The sequence below is a fragment of the Telopea speciosissima genome, chromosome 6 (genome assembly GCF_018873765.1).
Source record: "Telopea speciosissima isolate NSW1024214 ecotype Mountain lineage chromosome 6, Tspe_v1, whole genome shotgun sequence".
Classification (NCBI taxonomy): Eukaryota; Viridiplantae; Streptophyta; class Magnoliopsida; order Proteales; family Proteaceae; genus Telopea; species Telopea speciosissima.
The window spans coordinates 44400335-44421712 of NC_057921.1; the positions used below are offsets into that span (position 1 = coordinate 44400335).

The window sequence follows — 21378 nt, forward strand, 5'->3', positions numbered from 1 at the left end:
CAGACATATACAATGTATAAGAACCATTTAAGTGGCATTGGATAGAGAAGGAGTTTGATTTGTTAGGTGCTTGAATACGTGGGTTAAGTTTTTCTGTTTCCTTTTGTATTCCTTTTTTCATATGCTGCATTCCGGCTGATCTTGTTGGTAAAAAATTAAACCAAATGTATGATCTTTTTAATTGACTATTTTCTTTTTTGGTGATTGCTGTCGATCTAATTTTGAACAATTCAGTCTGTCTGTTTTCCCGGATGGAATTTGGTTTGTCTATGATAAAAGGCTATTCTAATGCCTTATGTTGATACAATGTCAAGGCATTCTTGTCTCTTATATTGCATTTGCAAACAGGCACAAATACGTGTGCTAGGTTATCTTGCAGATGAGATATACTTTACTTGGGGCATATTTGCGAAGGCTTCTCATGTCCAGCTGATGCGTGAGAAGCTAAGCCCAGACACGGGGGGAGGGATGGGGTGAGGCACTCCTCAGCTTTGATGGTAAAGATTTCGAGAGGGAAAAACTGATGGACTCACTTTTTAGAGGTTCTCATCTGGAGAAGCTGGCTTCTCAGAATCTAAGTAGAAGCCCAAGAAGCTCCCCCAATCATGGACTTAGTCTATCATATGCTTCTAGCAGCAGTTACCTTGATCAGTCCCCACCTTGTGATGAATATGATTAATTACCGTCATTTTCCTTTTTTACTTCGCTTTACCATTTAAACCATTTATCCACTTAGCTTTTGCTATCTCATGATTTTTTTTGGGAAAAGGCTGGGCACGCCACAAGGGTGCCCAACATGTGTCATCCTCTCTCCTCCCCATTTGGAAAATACCCCCTTGCCGTCCTGCGTCCAGCCCTATGATTGTGTATGCCGGTAGCTTAACGAAAGCTGGTGGCATGCCCAACTCCCCCCCCCCCCCTCTTTTTTTGGTTGATTTTCCATTTCATGATTGGGCTCTTCCAAACATGCTACTTAATTGGCCTAGTTTTATCTACTAATTTTACATTCTTCATTGTAAAAATTCCTATGCTCCAAATAGTGAGGCAATCCACCTTATTGTATAGACAGGCCATCCCTAGGATTGTCCACATGTTGAATTTCCTGGCCCAACTTTATCATCGGGTCCATATATTTCCAGATATCCAAGAAATGGAGGGCGATTTGGCTATTCTTTCCACTGAATTTTTCATGTGTCAAATTTTTAAGTCAAATTCAATCATGTAACCCACTGTACATCAGTTCCCCACCCCCCCTCATAGCATCGTCTCTAATTCTTGTCCAAACTTGTCCCGTAGATTGTGTCAAATGGTGTAATGCTTTTGGGCTAAAACTTACCACACTAGTCATGGATGATATGGCCTGTCCACAAAGTTTGAGTAGCAACTAAGCTGCTACATGGCAGTTAGAAACATCAACAAGTCTTTTCTCTGCAGTAACTGAGAAAATATTACTGACTCTGTTAACTATTTTCATGAGAGAGAAAAAAGAAAAGAAGGTTAAACCCTGAAAAGGATATATGCATAGTTGTCAAGGTGACTAGGCGACCCAATGTTTTGGTGACAAGGCACCTGCCTAGGCGTGCAGTATTTGTAATATAAGAATGATAATTTTATATAATTATGCTTATATACAACATAGAAGCCATATCAATGCAATATGATATAATTATGCTGGTAATGACCTAGTATGAGAAAACCAACATATAATAACCTAAGTAGAGAAAACCAACATATAATAACCTAAGTATAGGATCTAATGTAAGCATATTCAACAAAAAACAAAGCAATAAACATAAATCAACCTAAACACATGAAGTGTCAAAAAACTGATACAATATAAAGTGTGCTGTCACAAGGCCACAAGGCGACGCCAAGGGGTCCAAGGCGGTTGGTTGCCTTTCTCACATCAAACAAGGCATGCTGTCCTTAGACACAAGAAGACACCTGGATGCCTAGGTGGCTCCTTGATAACTATGGTTCCATATTAATTTTTTATCTATGTTATTATCTGATCAAAAGATTGAAAAAATGAGATTACCTGGATTCTTTTGTGTATATTTTCAAATGGCTTGTTAGGAGTGAGGGGGAGGAATCGTGACTGCTCTCACGGGAAACCCGTAAAACTCGAGAAAATGCTTCTGGAAGTGTGGTGATTCTATCCCCACCGAGGATTTGAGACCGTACTGGCTCAAATTCTTTTCGAAGGCCACCCAAAAATACCATAACAGCCAGTTGCTCACGCTGTTGCTGCATCTCTTTCACATCACAAGTAATAGGAAGAGTGGAATTCAGCTCCTCATATAGTCGCTTGAACTCCGCAAAATACTGAGTAACAGTCAGGGTCTTTTGATCCATTTTATAAAAGGCTTGGGACAGGTAATAAATTCGAGACAAGTTGTCCTACCCAGAATAGAGGACATTCAAGTATTCCCATAAATCCATTACCGTGTCAATGTGAGTAACCAGGTCTGCAATCTGGTTATCCATTGAGTTCAACATCTGACTCAATACTCTTGCATCCACCATATCCCATGTTGTGTCTCCTTCAGGCTTTGATTTTGTTAGGTGACCTTGTTGATCACGCCCAGTCAAGGCCAATCGAACCACCTTCTTCCATTGTTGAAAGTTAGAAATTCCTTCAAGTTTTCTTCCAGTAATGCGATGAGAAGATGCGGACATTTCAGTCACAGTTGTCTTTGCGTCACCCATGCTTAACTAAACAAGTCGAAGCTTCACAGAGAAGTCAATGTCAGAGTGAAACTGATGGACAGCAAGGAGATATGACCTTCAATCAATCACAAAAACTTCTGAAATTAATTTCTTAAAGAAATCAATACACCAGCCGGCGACAAACAATAACCACGAATAACTCGATTCAGATCCAAATCGCAAACAGCACCTGAATCAATCTCAACCTTGACACATACCAAAAACCGAGACCTAGTTCTTTTGTATAGTCATGAACTAGTCTCAAATAAAACCACAAAACTGCAGCAAAGGGTGCTGCATCCCCTTTTTTAAGATAAAATCCAGAGAAGTCCCAAAACCTTAGGTCTTCAAAACCGCAAGCTTATTCAAATCAAACCGCAGGGAACAGAGCAGGATTAAGGATGTTGGATCAACTCCTACAATCCTAGCTCTGATACCATGTAATATTAGTTAAGAAGAAGACGAAAGAAGAAGAAGAAGAAGAAGAGAGGAGAAGGAAGAAGAGATGCTGCACAATTGGGGGCTGCAGCCGTGAGTTTGACTGCACCCAAAACAGTATATTAAATAGGTTTAGAATAATAAAACAGCAGAGACAAAAATACCCCTCCAAGAGGAATTGTGAATTAGGAGCTGACGCTAGCTCTATTCACGATTCCTCCCCCTTACTCCTAAGTCCTAACATGGCTAAAATATATTATCCTCAGTACATTTGTTTGGGTCAGACCATTTTTGAGTTTGGACTTCAATTCAGAAGACATCTCCTAGGGTTGGAAATTGGTCTAATCAAATGATTACATTCATCTAATCTCTAGTCTCTATTTTCCTGATCCATCTGTTTTTCTTTTCTTTTTCTTCTTTCATCAAAACAGGAAAATAAATTTTGTTAATGGAAAAGCAAAATTTTATTTGTGCCAGAAAGAAATCCCAAGACCTATTACACACAGACCATACATTCTCAGTAGCATCCCCAGGAGTTGATGCAACTAATGGTCAAAGTGAACCTATCGATATCCTTGAACCTCTTATACATAAGTGATCAAGCCATCAAAGAGTGTTTTCATGAACAACTAGATTGGGTGGTCAGACTGTTTAGGCTTCTTACTGCTATGCATTATAGTTGCATGACTTGCTTCAACCTTTAGGACTGGTGGACAGTCAAAAACTGCTGGTTAGTTAATATACTGTCTGGTTTAATTAAAGGTCGAATTGTTTGGAACATCTGAGCAGGATAATCAGATTGTGAGATTGGTTTGATTTGAGATATATTTACATTTAGAATGATGAACGGGAACTTAGTGATATTCAAATAAAAGTTCACTAAGGAATAATAGCGACAAGGTTAACCACTGCACGGAAAGCAACTTTTTACTGTTTTCAACTTTTACGGACAATTTATTAATGGATTTGATTGTGCCTTAACAATTCAAGTCTGGATAGAGAGGATTAGAGCTTCAGGTATTCAGCTGGCACGTAAAGTTACATAGCCAAACCTGTAGCATGGATTCTCATGATTTAATTGTACCTTAGCATTTGATTATTTGACTGTTGGGAGGTTTGACTAGATGGTTGGACTGTAGAGTGCCAAACTGCAAGGGCAGAAGGACTGGTATCTAATCTGTATTTAGATTTGCATCAAGACTCAATATCAGCTCATATTTTATGGATTGGCTTTAAGACGTCATTGCAGAGTGCAGATCTTATGTTGAATTTCTTATAACTCCGCAGACAGTTGGAAAGCAATATTTTAGGCATTGCAAAATTTAGGAATCCTAAAAGCTATACCAACCCCCCCCCCCCCCCTAAAAAAAAAAATGTGGTGCCACAATTTAAAAGTAAATAACTCTCATTCTTCTCTTGCCTTCTGTGCATGATGTGCATGTTTTCCGACTTTCTGCCCTAGTTTGTGAAGTGCTATATACAAGCAAAAGCTTCCCATTTTGGACTAGTTTTGATGCAGTCTGGTATCCAACTCTTAGATTTCACGCCGCTCTCAGGCCTTAGGATAGGGGTAAACTAGATCTGAACTAATATAGAATGCAGGACTGAAAAGATTTCAGATGTGAAGTCAGAAAAGAAGTAATAACAGTACAAAACAGTAGAATTCCAGATTCAGGAAACAGAACTGAATATAAACAGTTTATTTTCAGATCTGGACTTACGATGTAGCAGAGATTACCAATCAATGGAGTCTGGCTTGCTGGTTCTGCAGGTCAGCACATGAGTAGACTGATAGGAGAAGAACATAAGAAGGAAGATGTTGGATGAACCGTGGGTCAGAGAGAGGGAATAAAATAATGAAATTGCTTGTATTAATGACAGAAAGGCCCCTCTATTTATAATAGAGGGGAAGTTACAAATAATTGAAGCTAGGCGATGTGGGACTAAAACCCACATAGCTGACATAAGCTAATGACACTTAATAACATAAAAATACCCCCAAAAGGACTAGAATACCCCCACGGTATTTTGGAGTACATATATTCTAACACTCCCCCTCACGCTGGATTATACAAATATGAAAGAAGGAAGATCCAGCGTGGACTAAAGAAAAAAAACTCTCTCCATGACAATGCTAACACTCCCCCTCAAGGCGCATACAAGGTACTAATGCCCAACTTGAATAAAATGGGAAAAAGTTGTAGCAGAATCTAGCTCCAAAATGAATGCAGCTCCCAAACAGACCTTCAAGAACTTGAAAAAAATAGACCTTCAAACTTGGACAGACATGAGCAGTAAAAAGGCATCTCTCACCAATCTTTGTCCAATAATGAATTTCTGAATTATAATCTTGAAGATAAGCAACTAGGGTAGCCGGCAAATGAGTCAAGCAGCAGTAAAGAAGATTAAGCAGCGGAAAAAGCAACCAAACTGTAGGATCTCATATGGTTAGGCAATAACCAAACATCTTCAAAACTTTAAGGCCAACCTCCCCCTTATGACAAACTTTAACCCAATAACAAAGTAGATACCCATTGGCAATAGTGAAACCTCTGACCTTCTATGTTTTGCACCAAGTGTCCCTGCATGTTCTGCTCTTTGCAATGGCTGCAGGTATACTGTATATAATCCCCCCCTCACGTGTAGTGCACGTGGACATAAGAGAGATGATTTTAGAGATAGGGCAAAACATAACATTCCAGAATTTGTCAATGGCTACCAAGGGTAATGGAAAAGGAAGAAATGGTAAAGAGAATACCATTAACTTCCAAGGTGGTTATGGGGAATGCTAAAGGTATGTTTTGGGAGGTGGTGATGGAAAAACAGCAGTGGGATAATGAAGTAGGAATAACTTATGCAACATATAAAGATCCAACCATCTTCCATCGATCAAACAAACACTTTTGATGGAAACTCCTGTAGGGGAGAAACTCCTAACTCCAATACTCAAATTTGACAAGTATACAGATCTGATTTGAAGTAAGGAAAGGCTCCAGTCTTCAAGGCTTGATCAATCTTCAAACAAGGAGGAATAAGTGTGCAAAAATTCCAATGTATAAAGTCCCACATGCTAAACAGTACTAACGAAGATATCTGGGCAGTAATGCATGGAAGAATCTTCAACAAAAAATTGGATCAGGTCTGAAGTAGTAACAATGCTAGGATTTAAGCTCCAAAGTGAGCCGGATATGAACCAGAAAAGCTCCACATAACTGAATAGGTTCGTAGGTGTAACCAATAATCGTGGAACACATTGTAGTAATCCCAAATAAGCTGATCTCCAAGGTAGCAGATGCTAGTCTTCCATAACGAAAGAAATTCGATCTCCAATAAGAGGAAACTCAGGCATAATCATAGGGCAGCAGTATTCCACATGAAGGCAGCAGTAACACATCAACCAGTCATACTTATAGAAGCCAATCAAAAACACCAGCTAGGTAGGGAGTGAAGCTCAAAATAACCAGCAAAATAAGATAAATAACCAGACAAATCCATAGGCAGTTGAAGCAGCCAGCCATAGAAGAATAAGTAAGAGAAATCGGTTGAAAATTGAAGGAACCAAGCCAACAGAATGAACTGTAATGTTTAAAAAAAAAAAACTGATGTAAGATGTTGAATCATGGGCTAAATACTCCTTTGATGTTTCTAGAACTCTCCTAAAAAAATCAGCAATAGTGGACTGCCCTAACCCTTAGATCGATTATAGCCAGGGTTTTGTTAAAAACCCTGAAAGTGAATATCGATTGTAGGGAAGGGGGCTTCAACAAAAGTGAGGATGACTTGTCAAAGGTGCTGGCTTATTGTAATACATGCTGACCACAACTGCTGAAATGGATCTCTAGTTCGAATGACCAATCTCCTTGGTAATTGAGATTGGATCTTCATGTGGGAGAAATACTAAAAAATCGCAGAAAAGGAGGGCAACAGCTATCTTGTGCAGTAGACCTTCTTCAAGCCATAAATAGTTGAAGTAGAATGTCCTTCTTAATGGTAGAAACATCAACAAAAAACTCCAATAGCAGCAAACAACCTTAACCCTAAAATCGATATGGGTCAGGGTTTTGAAAAAAACCCTGAAAAGAAGGATTGATTGGGGTTAGGGGTCTTCAAACACTTGGAAAGAGGTTAATACTGAGGTCGAGTGGTCTCTGTAGGTGGAGTAATCATCCCTAAAAAAGGCAGCAAGAAATCAAACTTATAACCCTAATATCGATTTGAGTTAGGGTTTTAACAGGGAACCATAAAAGGCAGGATGTAAAGATTTTGCTGTAGGGACAGATCCAGCCATCAGATTGTATTCAAATTGAGGTCGATTAGGGCTTGGATTAGTTGGGAATTATCCCTGAAATATTGGCTGCATTTTACAAGGGAAACCCCAAAATCGAGTGGAGTCAGGGTTTTGAAAAACCCTGACAAGGTGAGATCGATTTGGGGATTGAGGCTGGAAAAAATTAAGAAAAGATGGAGATAAAGAAAAAGGGAAGTTAGGTTTAGGAATAGGGTAGAATAGGGCTGGAAAAAGGTTGCATAGGGTGTTCCTAAATTAGAGGATCAAGTTTATAGAGATCTGGTCTCAAAGAAGGGGAACTCCAAATTGCAGATGAGGCTTCCAGCAGGGTTTTTTAATAAAAAACGATAGAAGAGAAAGGGGGGCAGCACTAAATCATCGATCTTATGTCTACCTCATTAGTGCTGCCCCTGTTTTTGGGCTGAAAGGGAGAAGAACGGGAGCAGGAAAAAACGAGAAAAGGGAGAAGAGGAGGAGAGATCGATTGGAGGAAAAGAAGGGAGAAAATAGGGTTTTTCTCTCTAACCTAGATCAGACCAGCTCTGATACCATGGAGATCAGCTTATTTGGGATTACTAATAACAAGAGATAGGCAAGAAGAAAATCAGATTGATGGTGGTAGGAGATAGAGAGATACCAAATCAATAGGAGACTTTGGGGGATTGAACAGTTAGGTCTGTATCCACGTCATAAACAATAATCTTCTCGTCTTCTTTTGGCATTGCTGTTCTATTTCACTTATAATAAGGACAATAGGTTCTTCCTCTTATGTCGATTCTTTCGGTTCTTGTGGCTGGATTGCTAGTGGTGCCTCTTTTGTCTCCGAGCATACTTTATCAACCAGTCCTTGAAGAACGAACAGTTGTGACATATGGGAAGGCTTAAGGACGCATATATTTCTATCGGAATCAACTACACTTTTCCGTGTTTCCAGCTACCGTTGACCAGCTTTAATGATGCGTTTGGAAGAATCAAACATCTCACAACAAGCACCATCAAATTATTGAGAAACGGAAGTGCAACGAACACATGTTCTCATGACTTGTCCATTATTTGATCGGACAGCTTGTTCACAATGGGCTGACTGACAAGACTAACATTGATGCTCTTATCAATAAGGAAAGAAGCAACTTTTCCATTAAGAAGACAAACTCTAATTTTGAAAACAAACTTATCCATGGCTAGGTTAGATTCTGGTACCAAAATTGATGCAGCTTGATATCCATAGTTGTCAAGGCGGCAAAGCGACCCAAGGCGTTGGAGGGGTGTCTAAGCGCTTAGGCGACAAGGCGCCCGCCTAGGCGACCAAGGCACCCCCAAGTGTTATTTTTTATTTCCTGCTTTTCTAACATTATTTAGTAGGCTACAATATTTTAGTATGCTACAATATATACCTTATGTCACACCCCAGTCCGGTTTATAAGGGCCAAGTGTGACTGGATGTATCTCACATCCAACCAACCCACCAGGATCGCAAGTGCTGTACTCTATTCGCAAATCTCATTCACAATTACAGAATTTAAATGCAGCGGAAGCAATTAAATATATGAATAAGACAGTAAATAAGGAAGAACTAGTGATAATAGCTGTATATATATTCAAGTGAAATTGAGTTACATAAGAAGTTCACAAAAGTAACCCAAAACCCAAAAAGACTTATATACATTAGTCTATGCAAAAGTGTTATACAAAAAGGAAAGGAAAGAGGTAGCCTGTCAGCCAGGCGGCTCAAGAGAAAGCACAATCGTCGCATGAGCACTAAGCATAGTGCTCCACCGTGTGAGGAGTGACAACTCCGAGAGCTGAAGGAGAGTCCTGTGTAGTGGAGACTCCCATAGAAGCACCAGAAGCAGTAGTAGAAATATCATCTGAAAAATAAGGTGTACATAAGGGTGAGCTCCACTGAGCCCAGTAAGGAAATGCATGCAAACATATCACAACAGTCCATAATGAATGTCCTAAGTAACCATGCTCCTAACATGGATACTAAGTCGCATGAGGTATAAGTACTACTGTAATAGAATACTAGCCTCGGTCTCGGAAACACATAACTAGACGTCGGTCACCCGAGAGAAAGCATTCTACTACGGTGGAGACCCGACAGCTCAGGCATCATACATCTGACGCTAACGGACCCCCAGTGATTAACCCTACTGTTTGTTCCCACAACGGAATACACACGCTAACATGGGACAGTGAATGGCATTCCGGAATCATCCCTTCGGACCTATCACGGGTTATCCAACACCTCTTCCCCTGTTGGTAAGGGACGTAGTACTGGGTAATGAAGCATCCTAACCCAATGCAGTCTAGTCATGATGGCATATGTATGTACAGTTCAATTGTAAAGTAACAGTGCATCATAAACATCATTGTACAGTATTAAGTAATATTAATGCAATGCAGTATGCCAATGCAACCTAATTCAGGTGCAGTCGAATGCAAAAAGTTTAAAGCTAGGAAACTACATGATCTGAACAGTATTAATGATGCATGGCATGGCATGGCATATTGAACAAGAAGAAATTAAGACAATAAACACTAATAAATTAAGTCAAATTCCCTTACCTGGCGATGATAGACTAGCCTAGGTGAATAAACTCCAGTAATTAGGCAAGAACAGTGAAGAACAGAGCAAACACAGTCCTAAAACAATGGAAAATATCAAGTATTAGGGTCAGGAGGCAGGCTAAGGTCCAACCAAGGTTCAAGGGGCATTTTGGTCCAAAATAACTGAACTGGATTCAGAGGTCAGGTGAACCGGTCGACCGGTTCAAATCCTGCATTTGCATCCGATTGGTAAGTCAGAATTGGGGGTTTTGCTGGGAACCCCCACATCCTGACCATAGATCGAGAACTCGCGAGATCTTGCCGAGTTTCTCGGTTTTTGGAAAAGCCGAGACGAGACTGCCTACGAGTCTCAAAAGTGCAATATCTCGGCGAGATCTCGGATCTCGGTTTGGATCTCGGTTTCGACCCTTTTTTTACCCCACCTACCACTTAAATACCTTACCTAACTAGCCAAAACTCGACATATCTCGGCGAGATCTCAGATTTCGGGTCCAGATCTCGGGTTGACCCAAAGTTGAGGCTTCGAGTTGGGGAAAAAAAATGCACCAACTCGGCGAGATCCGAGATCTCGACTCATCTCGGTTTTTCCAAGAGCCGAGTTGGTACCGAGACCCGAGTTTTAGTACCTTGATCCTGACATGCATAGCCCCAATTTGGTGTTTTAACCCTAATCTAAAGTGGGTCCATACAATTAGAGGTCCAATTTCATAATTTGGTTTTTAAATTTGGGAATTTTTATTAATTGCTTTCAATTACCCATTAGGGTTTAATAGATTACATGGTTCAGGTGTAACATGAAAGGCAGCATGTAATATATAGGCTGCTGCTACATCTGAACCAGTAAATTACACAAATTGGGGTTAAAGCATGGGGATTGATCTCTTAAACCTATAAATTCAAGGTTAAAATGGCAGAATTTTTATTAGCAAAGCTTGGTTTATAAGCTTTAATGGCTGCCAATTGCTTAGGCTGAGTTTAGACTGAAATTAGAGAAGAAATAGATGGGAGCAGCAGGGATTTTGAGGCCTACCTGAGATTAATAGGTAGCAGCCTTGAAATGTGTAGCAAGGTCTCCAATTTCGGTCTAAAAGCTTTGATTTCAGGTATAAAGAACCAGCCCCAAGTTTCAGCCTTCTTTTCCCTCTTCTTCTTCTTCTTTCTCCTTCCTTCTACTCTCTTCTCTATTCTTCTAAGTCTTAGGATCGATTCTGATTTCCTTAGTTTAGGATTTATGATTTATGAATAGTGAAATAACTTATATATATATAGTGCTTAAGTAAAGGGCTGTTTGCCTAATTAAAGCTAAAATCAGTTTTTAGAAATTAATTCCTAAATCAGATTTTTAATAGAATTTCGTACCTATTAGCTTATTCTAATTATATAATGATGTCATATGACATCAGGGGTAATCCGGGTTTGGGTAATTACTGAAAATAGGATTCCCCACTGGGGATGTGGGTCCCACAAGGATAAATTACTAAACTACTCCTATTAACTCTAATTGATTAGTATAACACATTATAAATTACAAGTAATTTATACTTACAATGGTTTTAGTTGATGGAGAGGTTCTGCATGCTGTCCAGCCAGCAGATCCGACACAGGTAACTTTGGTGCGGGATTCCATTAGAGTCCTTTGACTCCAGAAGGGCAAGTTAGGAAGACTCCCTGGAATCCTCCATAGGTGTGTCGAGTGATTGATCCACATCCTCGACCGATGCAGCCTATAGCATTGAAGCAACCATGGACTGAGCACTGGAACCTGAAATCACACAAGTTCCAAAGTTTAAATTTATTGTGGTTTTCACACCTTATATCATAAAAAATAAACATTAAGCCCTCTCAAGTCATCAAAAAATCAACATTAAGCCACATTAAGTCACATCAAGTCATAAAAAATCAATATTAAGCCACATCAAGTCATCAAAAATCAACATAGAACTAGAAGACAACATAATTGAAGAAGCAAGCTATTGGAAGTTTGAAACAATCAAACATACATTTGGTTTATACTAGTCTCACATTTGGTTTATACTGTTCTTAGAAAATATGATCTTATCTATAAGTAATTAAAATTGTTCTCGATTTAGAGAAATGTTCTTGTTCTCTAAGAAGTTTGACTAGTCAAATGATTTTATTTTTACATGAGACTTTTAGTAATTGGTAGAGCACAAAACCAGCTTTCCAACAAATCCAAAATTGCTTAAATCTGATTTATATTGAAGATGTTTTGTTCCGGTCAAACCTTATTTGGTATGTGTGAATGCTATCAAAATCGCTTTGAATGAAAATATTTTTTTAGATATCAGAACGAATGAATATTTTACTGCACTTTTGGTTTTTAGCAATGTTTTACCATATTAAGATTTATAGAATTATTAGATTTGAGAAAAACCCCAGCATTAGAAAGTTGAAAATTTTACCTACCGTAAAAAATCCAGTTTTTGTTCTTGAACTGGGGGTTTGACTTTTGATCCTTTTGGAATTTGATTTTTTAACTATTTTTATTGGATTCAAATAGGGGGTATTTGCTTATTTATGAATAATATCTTAAGTAAATGAAATACCAAACATTTACTACCAATACTGGGTTCGACACCAATAAAAACCAGTGCAAGGCGCCTTGCAATAAGGCAGAGGTCGCCTAGGCCCCAACAAAACCGCCTGGACGCCTAAGCGTAACCTAGGCGATGCCTTGACAACTATGCTGATATCCAACTCTTGGATTTCATACCGCTCACACACTTGCCCAAATAAAATTCTATTCAACTATGTAATTTGATAGGGGGTTCTATCCTTATATAAAATCTCAAAAGTAATGTTTGAGTGAGCTTTAACACTTTAAACTCATAGTCTAACAGAATTAAACAACCACTAAGTAACTTAATGGACTTAAACGCTAAGACTAGCTAGATTAGCATTAATGAGATTACTCTAGATAAACTGCTAGACTGAACTATTTCACTCCCAAGACTAAGAAGACCCCACATACTAGAATATATTAAATTAAAAGACTAAATTCATGTACCCCATATCGACCTAAAATTTGGGCTTTTTAATTGAGCTTATTACAAACAAAATATTTAAAACAAAAGCTCGTAACCAAGTAATTATGAAAACAGGCCGTAATGTTGAACCACAACTGCATTACATTTGCGTTGGTTCTCTAATCAAAGAGTTTTAGATGCCCTTAATGTTGTAAAATGTCATTGATAGTTTTACTTCAAAGTTTGAGTATCATGATCCACGAGGACAAGTTACTCTTCCTGCTTTCTTAGTACTTAAGTCATTTGCCAACTCTCGGTCAAACAACCATCTCCAAAAGGTTGGATTGCACACAAACTTTTCATTTGTCAATTCAGAACGTGGGTTTGATTATATGAAATGTCTGTGGGAGAGGCTCTTTAAGTTTCACTAGTATCTTAAGAAAGGAAATCGACATCTTCTGGAGGATGTAGCTATGGCACTTCTGATTAAAGATTCAGCTCAACTGCTCTCCTCCTACCCCCTCCCCCCAAAAAAAAAAAAAAAAAAAAAACAGTACTTTTCAAACCTTCCAACCCAGGTACCATTATTTCAACCATTAATCATATTTTACTTTATCTTGTTGAACATTGACCTAAGAGATCTCTGGAGACTTATCTGACAGTTAACAGCCTTCATATGCCCATTTCATGATATTATAAAGGCTAGCTGTTGCTATGGAAATATTACTTTCCATACTGATGTGTTGTTGACTATTAAAGGGCGTACCCAATGCACAAGGCTCCCGCCACTGTGGGGTCTGGGGAGGGTCATAATGTATGCAGCCTTACCCCCGCTTCATGGAGGGGCTGTTTCCTGACTCAAACCTGTGACCCCACTAGGTCGCAATGGAACAACCTTACCGTTGCACTGAGGTCCGCCCTCTGTGTTGTTGACTATTAAGATACTTTATTTATGAATATGTTGTACCATCATTCAAATGAAACTTATATTTGCAGGGTCACTGATATGCTCAAATTTGTGACTTTTGGCAAGGTGATGGAGCTTGATCTTCTCTCATTGGATTCTGTTGTGAGATTTGCTGAAGCATGGAATGCTCGTTTGGGACCTCTGCATGTTTTGATCAATAATGCAGGCATCTTTTCAATTGGAGGTTCGTATGGACTTCAATAATTTGATTATTGAGGGGGATATGTTGAATACCCATTCTATTTAGTTTTTCTTTAGTGCTTTTACTAAAGTGAAACATATTCTTCTTGCTGGTTTAAAATTAAAAGATAAGTGATCCCAAGGAACTTATTATCTTCTTTCTGGTGGAAACATGAAATACACAAAAAACTTCTGCGACTATAGGTCTCTTCTAGGACATACACCTGAGCAAAAATGGGGATCAGTTTGCAGTAATCACTTAATGCACGTTATCCGCCCCTCCCCCCCCCTCCAAAAAAAAAAAAAAAAAAAAAAGAGAAGAAATAAAAAGGAGGCAGAAGCATCCTATTCATGTACGTGTAACTCATAATGTTTCTTCATTGTCCTGAAGCAAATATATGGAACAAAAAATTCAAGGTCTTTTTTTTAACCCCTGAACAATCAGAAAATCCAGAACTATTTTAGTTTTGTGTGGTCAAGCATCTGATATAGGGGTTCAGTTCTAGATTTTTTAAAAGTAATTGGTGTATTAAGGAATCTTCTTGATGACTAGTTCTCCTTGCTAGCTGAGACTTGTGGGCCAATTACCTTGTGGGATTAGGGTTTATTGGACCTGTCCGACATGTCAACATATTTTATTACATTCCTTTTGGCCGTCCAGAGATTGTGATCAATTGGATTGGATTGTACACTCATAGAAGAGAAAATAAAAATTGTGATGTAGTATCGGGTCAAATTAATTACTGTTAAGGCTACTAATGTTGTTGAATAGTACACACAAACAATGAATTCCAATATTTGGTAAGCTCCGCAACACCAAATCTGCCTTTCGAAGATGGAACCTATCCACCTTCGGCAATATCCCTTCCCATCTTTCTGCTTGTCGTTCTGACCTCTCCTCCATTCAGTTTAAGCTCCAGTCTAACCCTCTCAACCCGGCTCTCGCCGCTGAGGAGAAGCGCCTCTCCGCTGATCTCTCCTCTCTCTCCCTCACTGAGGAAAACTTTCTCCGTCAGAAATCGCGCTCTAAGTGGTTGGAGCTTGGTGATTCGAATTCTGCCTATTTCCATTGCTCCCTCAGAGCTAGGCAGAATCGGAATTCCATCACCCTCCTTGTTGCTTTTGATGGAACCCACCTCTCCTCCCCCCTTGATATCAAAGATGCTGCTTCCTCTTTCTTCTCCTCCCTCTTCAACCCTTCCCTTCCCCCCCTCTCCTATCCCTCCCTCTCTCATTGACAAGTTCATTCCCCCCCCCTTCTTAGCTCTCTCACAGCCATCCCCTCTGATGATGAAATCTCTCCGGCTATCCTTTCCCATAAGTCCAATAAGGCTCCTGGCCCTGATGGCTTCAGTATGGGATTCTTTCTCAGTTACTGGGACCCCTTTAAAGGTGAGATCTTCAAAGCAGTCCCAACTTCTTTTTCCAGCTTGGTCAGCTAGCTCAGATCAATCACACTTTCATCTGCCTCGTCCCTAAAAAGGACGGGGCTACTTCTTTGACTGACTTCCGGCCTATCTCCCTCTGCAACCTCATCTTCAAGTTCATTGCCAAGATCCTAGCCAATCGGATCAAGGGAGTCATTCCTTCCCTTGTCAGTCCCAACCAATCGGCCTTCATCTCCGGCCGAAGTATAGCGGACAACATCATCCTCTGCTCTGAGATTGTTCGTGGTTTTGACCGCAAATCGCATTCTCCGGCGGCCCTCTTGAAAATTGATCTTCACAAAGCTTTTGACTCTATCCGCTGGGATTTCATCTGTGATGTGCTCTCCCTCATGGGTTTCCCCCCTGTTTTCATTCGCTGGATCTACGCCTGTATTTCCACCCCATCCTTTTCGGTCTTGGTAAATGGCTCGCCCGCCGGTTTCTTTTGCTCTAAAGTTGGTATCCGCCAAGGTTGCCCTCTTTCCCCTTCCTCTTCTCCCTTGCCCTGGAAGTCCTCTCCAGGTGCCTGCAAACCAAAACTGATCTCCACCTAATCTCCCCTCTTCCCAAGTGCAAGCGCATCAACCTCTCCCATCTGGCCTTTGCCGATGACCTGATGATATTCTCTAAGGCGTCCCACGCCTCCATCTCTGCTATCATGGACTTGCTTCATCACTTTGAGTCCCTATCTGGTCTCAGAGTCAACCTGCTGAAATCCAAAATCTTCCTTGCTGGTACCTCTGACTCCACTAAAGAAGCTCTCCGCCTCTTAACTGGTTTCTCCATTGGCTCTCTTCTGGTCATGTACCTTGGCCTTCCTCTGATTCCTGCCAAGCTCTCGAGCCAGCACTGCACCCCTATGCTTGACAACATTCGCAAGCGCCTCCAGCTCTGGCAAGGTAAGCTTCTCTCCTACGCGGGTAGGCTTGAATGTATCCGCTCGGTCCTTCAAGCCACTTACATCTACTGGACTGGCATCTTCTTCATCCCCTCCTCCACCATCAAGGCTATTGAGCGAATCCTCTGTGCCTTCCTTTGGAAGGGTAGCGACACCCCTAGATTTCTCCACCCTGTCAGTTGGAAGTCTATTTGCCTCACCAAGTTTGAAGGTGGTCTGGGAATCCACCGCATTTGCAATTCAAACACTGCGGGCCTCCTTAAACTCCTCTGGAGAATCCATTCCCGCCAGGAATCCATCTGGGTATCTTGGGTCCACTCTCATCTCCTTAAATCCGACTCCATTTGGACTGTTCCCATCCTTGCCGACTCCTCCTGGATTTGGCGCAAGATCCTCTCCCTCCGCCCCCTGGCCCTCTGTGGTATCTCTTCTTCCGTTTCCAATGGCAATTCCACCTCTCTTTGGCTTGATCCTTGGCACCCTATTGGCATCCTCTTTAATCTTCTTGGCCCCAGGGCCATCTTTTACTCTGGCCTCCCTAAGGCTGCCCCTGTCTCCTCTAGCTCTTGGACCCCTCACCCCTCCCTTAACCCAGACATCATCTCTCTGATTTGGGCCACCCTTCCTCCCTTACCCCTCTTACCCACCACCCTTGCGGATAAGGTTATTTGGCTCCCCTCCCCCTCCAGTTTATTCTCCTCCTCTTCTGCCTGGAACCTTTTCAGGGTCCCTTGTCCCTCCGTCCCCTGGCACAACCTTGTTTGGTTCAAAGGCCATATCCCTCGCCATAGCCTTACTATTTAGAGAGCCCTCAGACTTTGTCTGCCCACCCAAGCCTTCCTTATTCACCGAACCATCCCTGTTGCCTTCACTTGTATCCTATGTTGGATTGGCCGTGAAGATATCCCTCACCTCTTCTTTGACTGTCCCTTCTCTTCCACCATCTGGAACAAAGCTTTAGCATCTATCTGGCCGCGCAGTAGAAGGACCAGGTGCTTTGATCGCGAATGGTTTTGGCTGCTCAATACTTTTCCAGGAAGCTCTATATGCGACACTATAGGGAAGCTAGTCTTCAGCGCCGCTGTCCACCATATCTGGATGGAGAGGAACCTCAGGAGATGAACTTCCAATTCGAGATCTTTTGATGCGATTTGGAAAGCCATCTACTTTGATGTGTCCTCTAAGCCCAGCCGCATCCGTCAGAGACCCTCCACGGACAACTCTAGGAATAGGCACATTTTGGATTTTTGGGGCCTTGATTCTGCCCTTTTGCGGTCAGTCACCTCTGCATAGGCAGGCTGACCGCTCCCCCCCCCCCCCCCTGTTTTTGGTTGGCTGGTTGTCGGCCTAGTGGGCTTCTTTGTTCTTGCCCCTCCACCCTCTTTGTATTTTGATTCTTTGTTCTCTCTTCCCTGCCCCCTCCTGGGGTTCGGTAATATATTTATTTACCAAAAAAAAAAAATTCCAATATTTAGCAACCAGAAATTTCAGAACTGGGTAACCTTCAGTGAAATTAATCCAGAGACTTCTATATGCTATGAAATTACTGGAAACTTGACAGAGATAAAGTACACTTCAAGGGGAGCAAAACCAATTATCTTGTGCTAGGAAATTTGACATGTCAAATCCTCAAAAGTCATTAAGACTTGTTAATCCTATCGCACTGACTAGCGAAAATTGGAAATGTTGAAAGTGAGTCAAATAAAGTCCATCAGGTGCTATGGTACTTATATAAAGGTCTCAACACGTTAAATTTCAACACAAACCGGAAAGTTGATGTGGGCTGTGGCAATTGTCTCCAGAAATCCACTAAATAAAATTTTCCAAAAATCAGCCAAGCATCTGAGAAGCATGACACACTTATTGTTTGAGAAAGGGCTATGGATCAGATTATCTGCAAAGGTTGAGCTTGATTTGACAACCCTATGTAGGGTTTTCTATCCAACAGACCAAGGCAAAAAAATTTGAAAAAAGGCCCAGGGACCCCGGCACAGACTGGTCGTTATAACCCACCAAATTTGTTCCTTGTTTGTGGTAACCCAAGAATATACAACTCTTGTTTAACTTCCAATCAAAATAAAAAAAAAATTTGAAGGAGTTTGAAGCACTCTCTTGTTCACAACTAGCAGTAACAGACCAAACAAATTATTGTCAGCAGCCTATAGTTGATCTAGCATCAGCAATCTTATGGTCTCATTTGTCGTAAAGATATGAAAAATGGAAACAGAAATTCTTTGATGTTCAACTTAAAGCATTTCACAAGACTTCATAATTGCTCATAATCAGACTTAGATGCTAGTCAAACTTAGAATTACTGTCTTAAAAATTAAAATCTGAGCATGTTAAGCTACCCTCCTACATAGGTCCTTGAACTGTATCCAAATAGCAGTTGCCTACCAACTGCAAGACCGTTCTTACTTATTTTTGAAAATTTACAACAATGACCCGAAAGTATTTCCAGACTAGATGCTTAGTTCATAGATCCTCTCTTCTAATTAGGCATTCTCAGTTTGGTCCTTCTCTCTTGGAGAGATGCCCAAGGGTCTCTTGTGCTTTCATTGCCGCCTTTGTGTCTATAGTGTTGCCTTTTACTTCTAAAGACTCTGGACTTTTGTCTGAAATTTACGCTGAGATAGCATCATAGGGTTCAGCTCCCGAAATGTAAACCAATAGCATTAGGTTGTAGGTCTTTGATGTGGTTGTATCAGTCTGTGAAACTACCTAAATTCAGTATTTTGCCAAAAATCAACCAAAGCATCTGGATTGAGAAAATTTATAGAGGAACTAATCCCCCACACCCCCCCCCCCCCGCCGCCAAAAAAAAAAAAAATTTTAGTTTCATCCAAAAACCCTAGGTAGGTTTCTGCCCAGCGTGACCAATTGGTCACTATTGGAATGAATAATGCTCTTCCCTTGTATAACAGACTCCCTATGATAAAGAATATAATTCTGTTGGGATGATACTAATTGTGTTCTGTTATTCAACGTGTGCTCAAATAACTCATAGGTGAGATAACTTTTAGCTCTTCTTGTCTGTTAAATTGATGTACATTATTTTTGTCAGAACTGCAGCGGTTTTCAAAGGATGGGTATGAGGAACACATGCAAGTGAACCATCTGGCTCCAGCATTGCTTTCGATATTGCTTTTGCCATCTCTTATTAGAGGCTCTCCGAGTCGCATTATTAATGTGAACTCCATTGTAAGTTCCTTAGCCATTGCATATCCATGCAGATTTACTTTTGTTTTTCTCTCATATGCTTGTCCAGTTGAAACTTCCAAGTGCCTCTACTTTTTGTTAAATACAGGAAAATGCCTCTGTTCTTGGTGTTCGAATCTAGCTAAAAGATATTAGAATTGATCACAGGTCTTCAAGACTTCCAAAAAATCCAAATATTTTTTCATTAATAATGCACTTGCTTTTGAGAAATATCAGGACACCTCTACATTAGTCCCTACCCCTGAATTTTTCAATTGGCTTAAGATTTAAGTTGCTAAAGGTATGTTTATATTGTTGAATTTTGTAGCAAGGATATGATATGTATGTCAGTGTCTTACGTATACATGAGGTATCCAGAACAGTAACCCAAAAGCTTGCCTACCAACATTTTTTTTTATTAGTACTTGTTACACAAATGTTTGATGTTTCCATAGATGTATATGCTATGTGATATTTTCCTGGGAAAAGGTTCTCTGGGCCACTAGAGTAGGGTACTAGGGTACGGTAGCACCTCTGTGTATATCTCTCTCCTCCTCACATGAAATGACCTCACTGCCCTCCAATGTATGATACCATTTTGCCGCACCTCATTGGTGCGCTGCTCTATGGCACTTGCTCAGAAAATCCTCTCCCTATTTTCTTGTAGGAAATTATCCAAGTGGACCTATAATTCTGTTTTCTGTTTATGCAATATAGACCATAATCCAGTTGACACACAATTTGACAACAGGCATTCATGCCAATTGTCTGTTGGAAGTTTACAAATTCTTCTTATTACGCAGTGCTGAACTTGATGAAGGTGAATGGAAAGAGAGGTTGCCAAGGCAAATGCACTGTTTGAAATTTGGGTAGCCCGTAGCCTGTTCCTTGCATGGCTCAGATATAGATACCCTTGCTTTGCAGGGTTTATTCTACTGACTGTGGCAGTTGAAATCTGAGATCTAAAGGGGAAATCTGCTTCTTTGAAAGCACACATGCCATGTCACTAGTGTACCGAAATAACAAGCCTTCTGACAACTGGAAATAGGAAACCAAATGAATGGCTACCAAAACATTGGAGTAGCATGATAGCATCAGTCTACCAGACAATGGAGTGCCATGATACCATCAGTATTGAGGTAGATCTCATCAACATCTGGTGTGATCCATCCACCATTTGGGACCTGGTGACAACGCTTCATGGAGATACCTCAAAATGGGAAAAACTCCCTAGGGGGGGGGGGCATAATCAGCCACAGAAAGGTGAAGGCCAGGTGAATATCAGTTTATTATCACCTGGATAGTTGTCACTTTTGGCCCATATTAACTCTGGAATTATCTCTGATTCTGCTCCCACCAGATGGCATATTGTAGAGGAAAAAGCAAATTCATCACCTGGCTTTGAAATGCTCTACACCTCACTGAACGTCATAAGACCAGTGCTCATTATTGTTCTACTAATATGGTAATACCTGATTTCTGAGTATGGAAACCTAAACGGATTAGTGTATGAGTAATCAAGTTATAGATTAAAACTAGCCTCCGCCTCCAGTTAAGCAATTTACTCAAGTCAGAAGGGCTGATTGTTATGCAGACCGGGCTATGAATGAGAACTGAGGAACCTTCTAAAAGCACACAATAGTGTTCCATTGTACCTTGGGCTGATTAGTTCAGATGCTATCTGTAGCAAACTTCAAGGTAAACTCACCTGGAAG

At 40.6% G+C, this 21378-nt stretch overlaps 1 protein-coding gene across 1 annotated transcript in view; it reads left to right on the forward strand.

Moving 5' to 3' along the window:
* Window positions 1–21378, forward strand: part of LOC122664163 (dehydrogenase/reductase SDR family member FEY-like) — a 39638-nt gene that overhangs the window by 850 nt on the left and 17410 nt on the right. The window contains exons 3-4 of the mRNA XM_043859866.1: window positions 14027–14144; window positions 19530–19666. Of these exons, the coding sequence (XP_043715801.1) occupies window positions 14027–14144; window positions 19530–19666 (255 nt within the window). The remainder of the gene's footprint in view (window positions 1–14026; window positions 14145–19529; window positions 19667–21378) is intronic.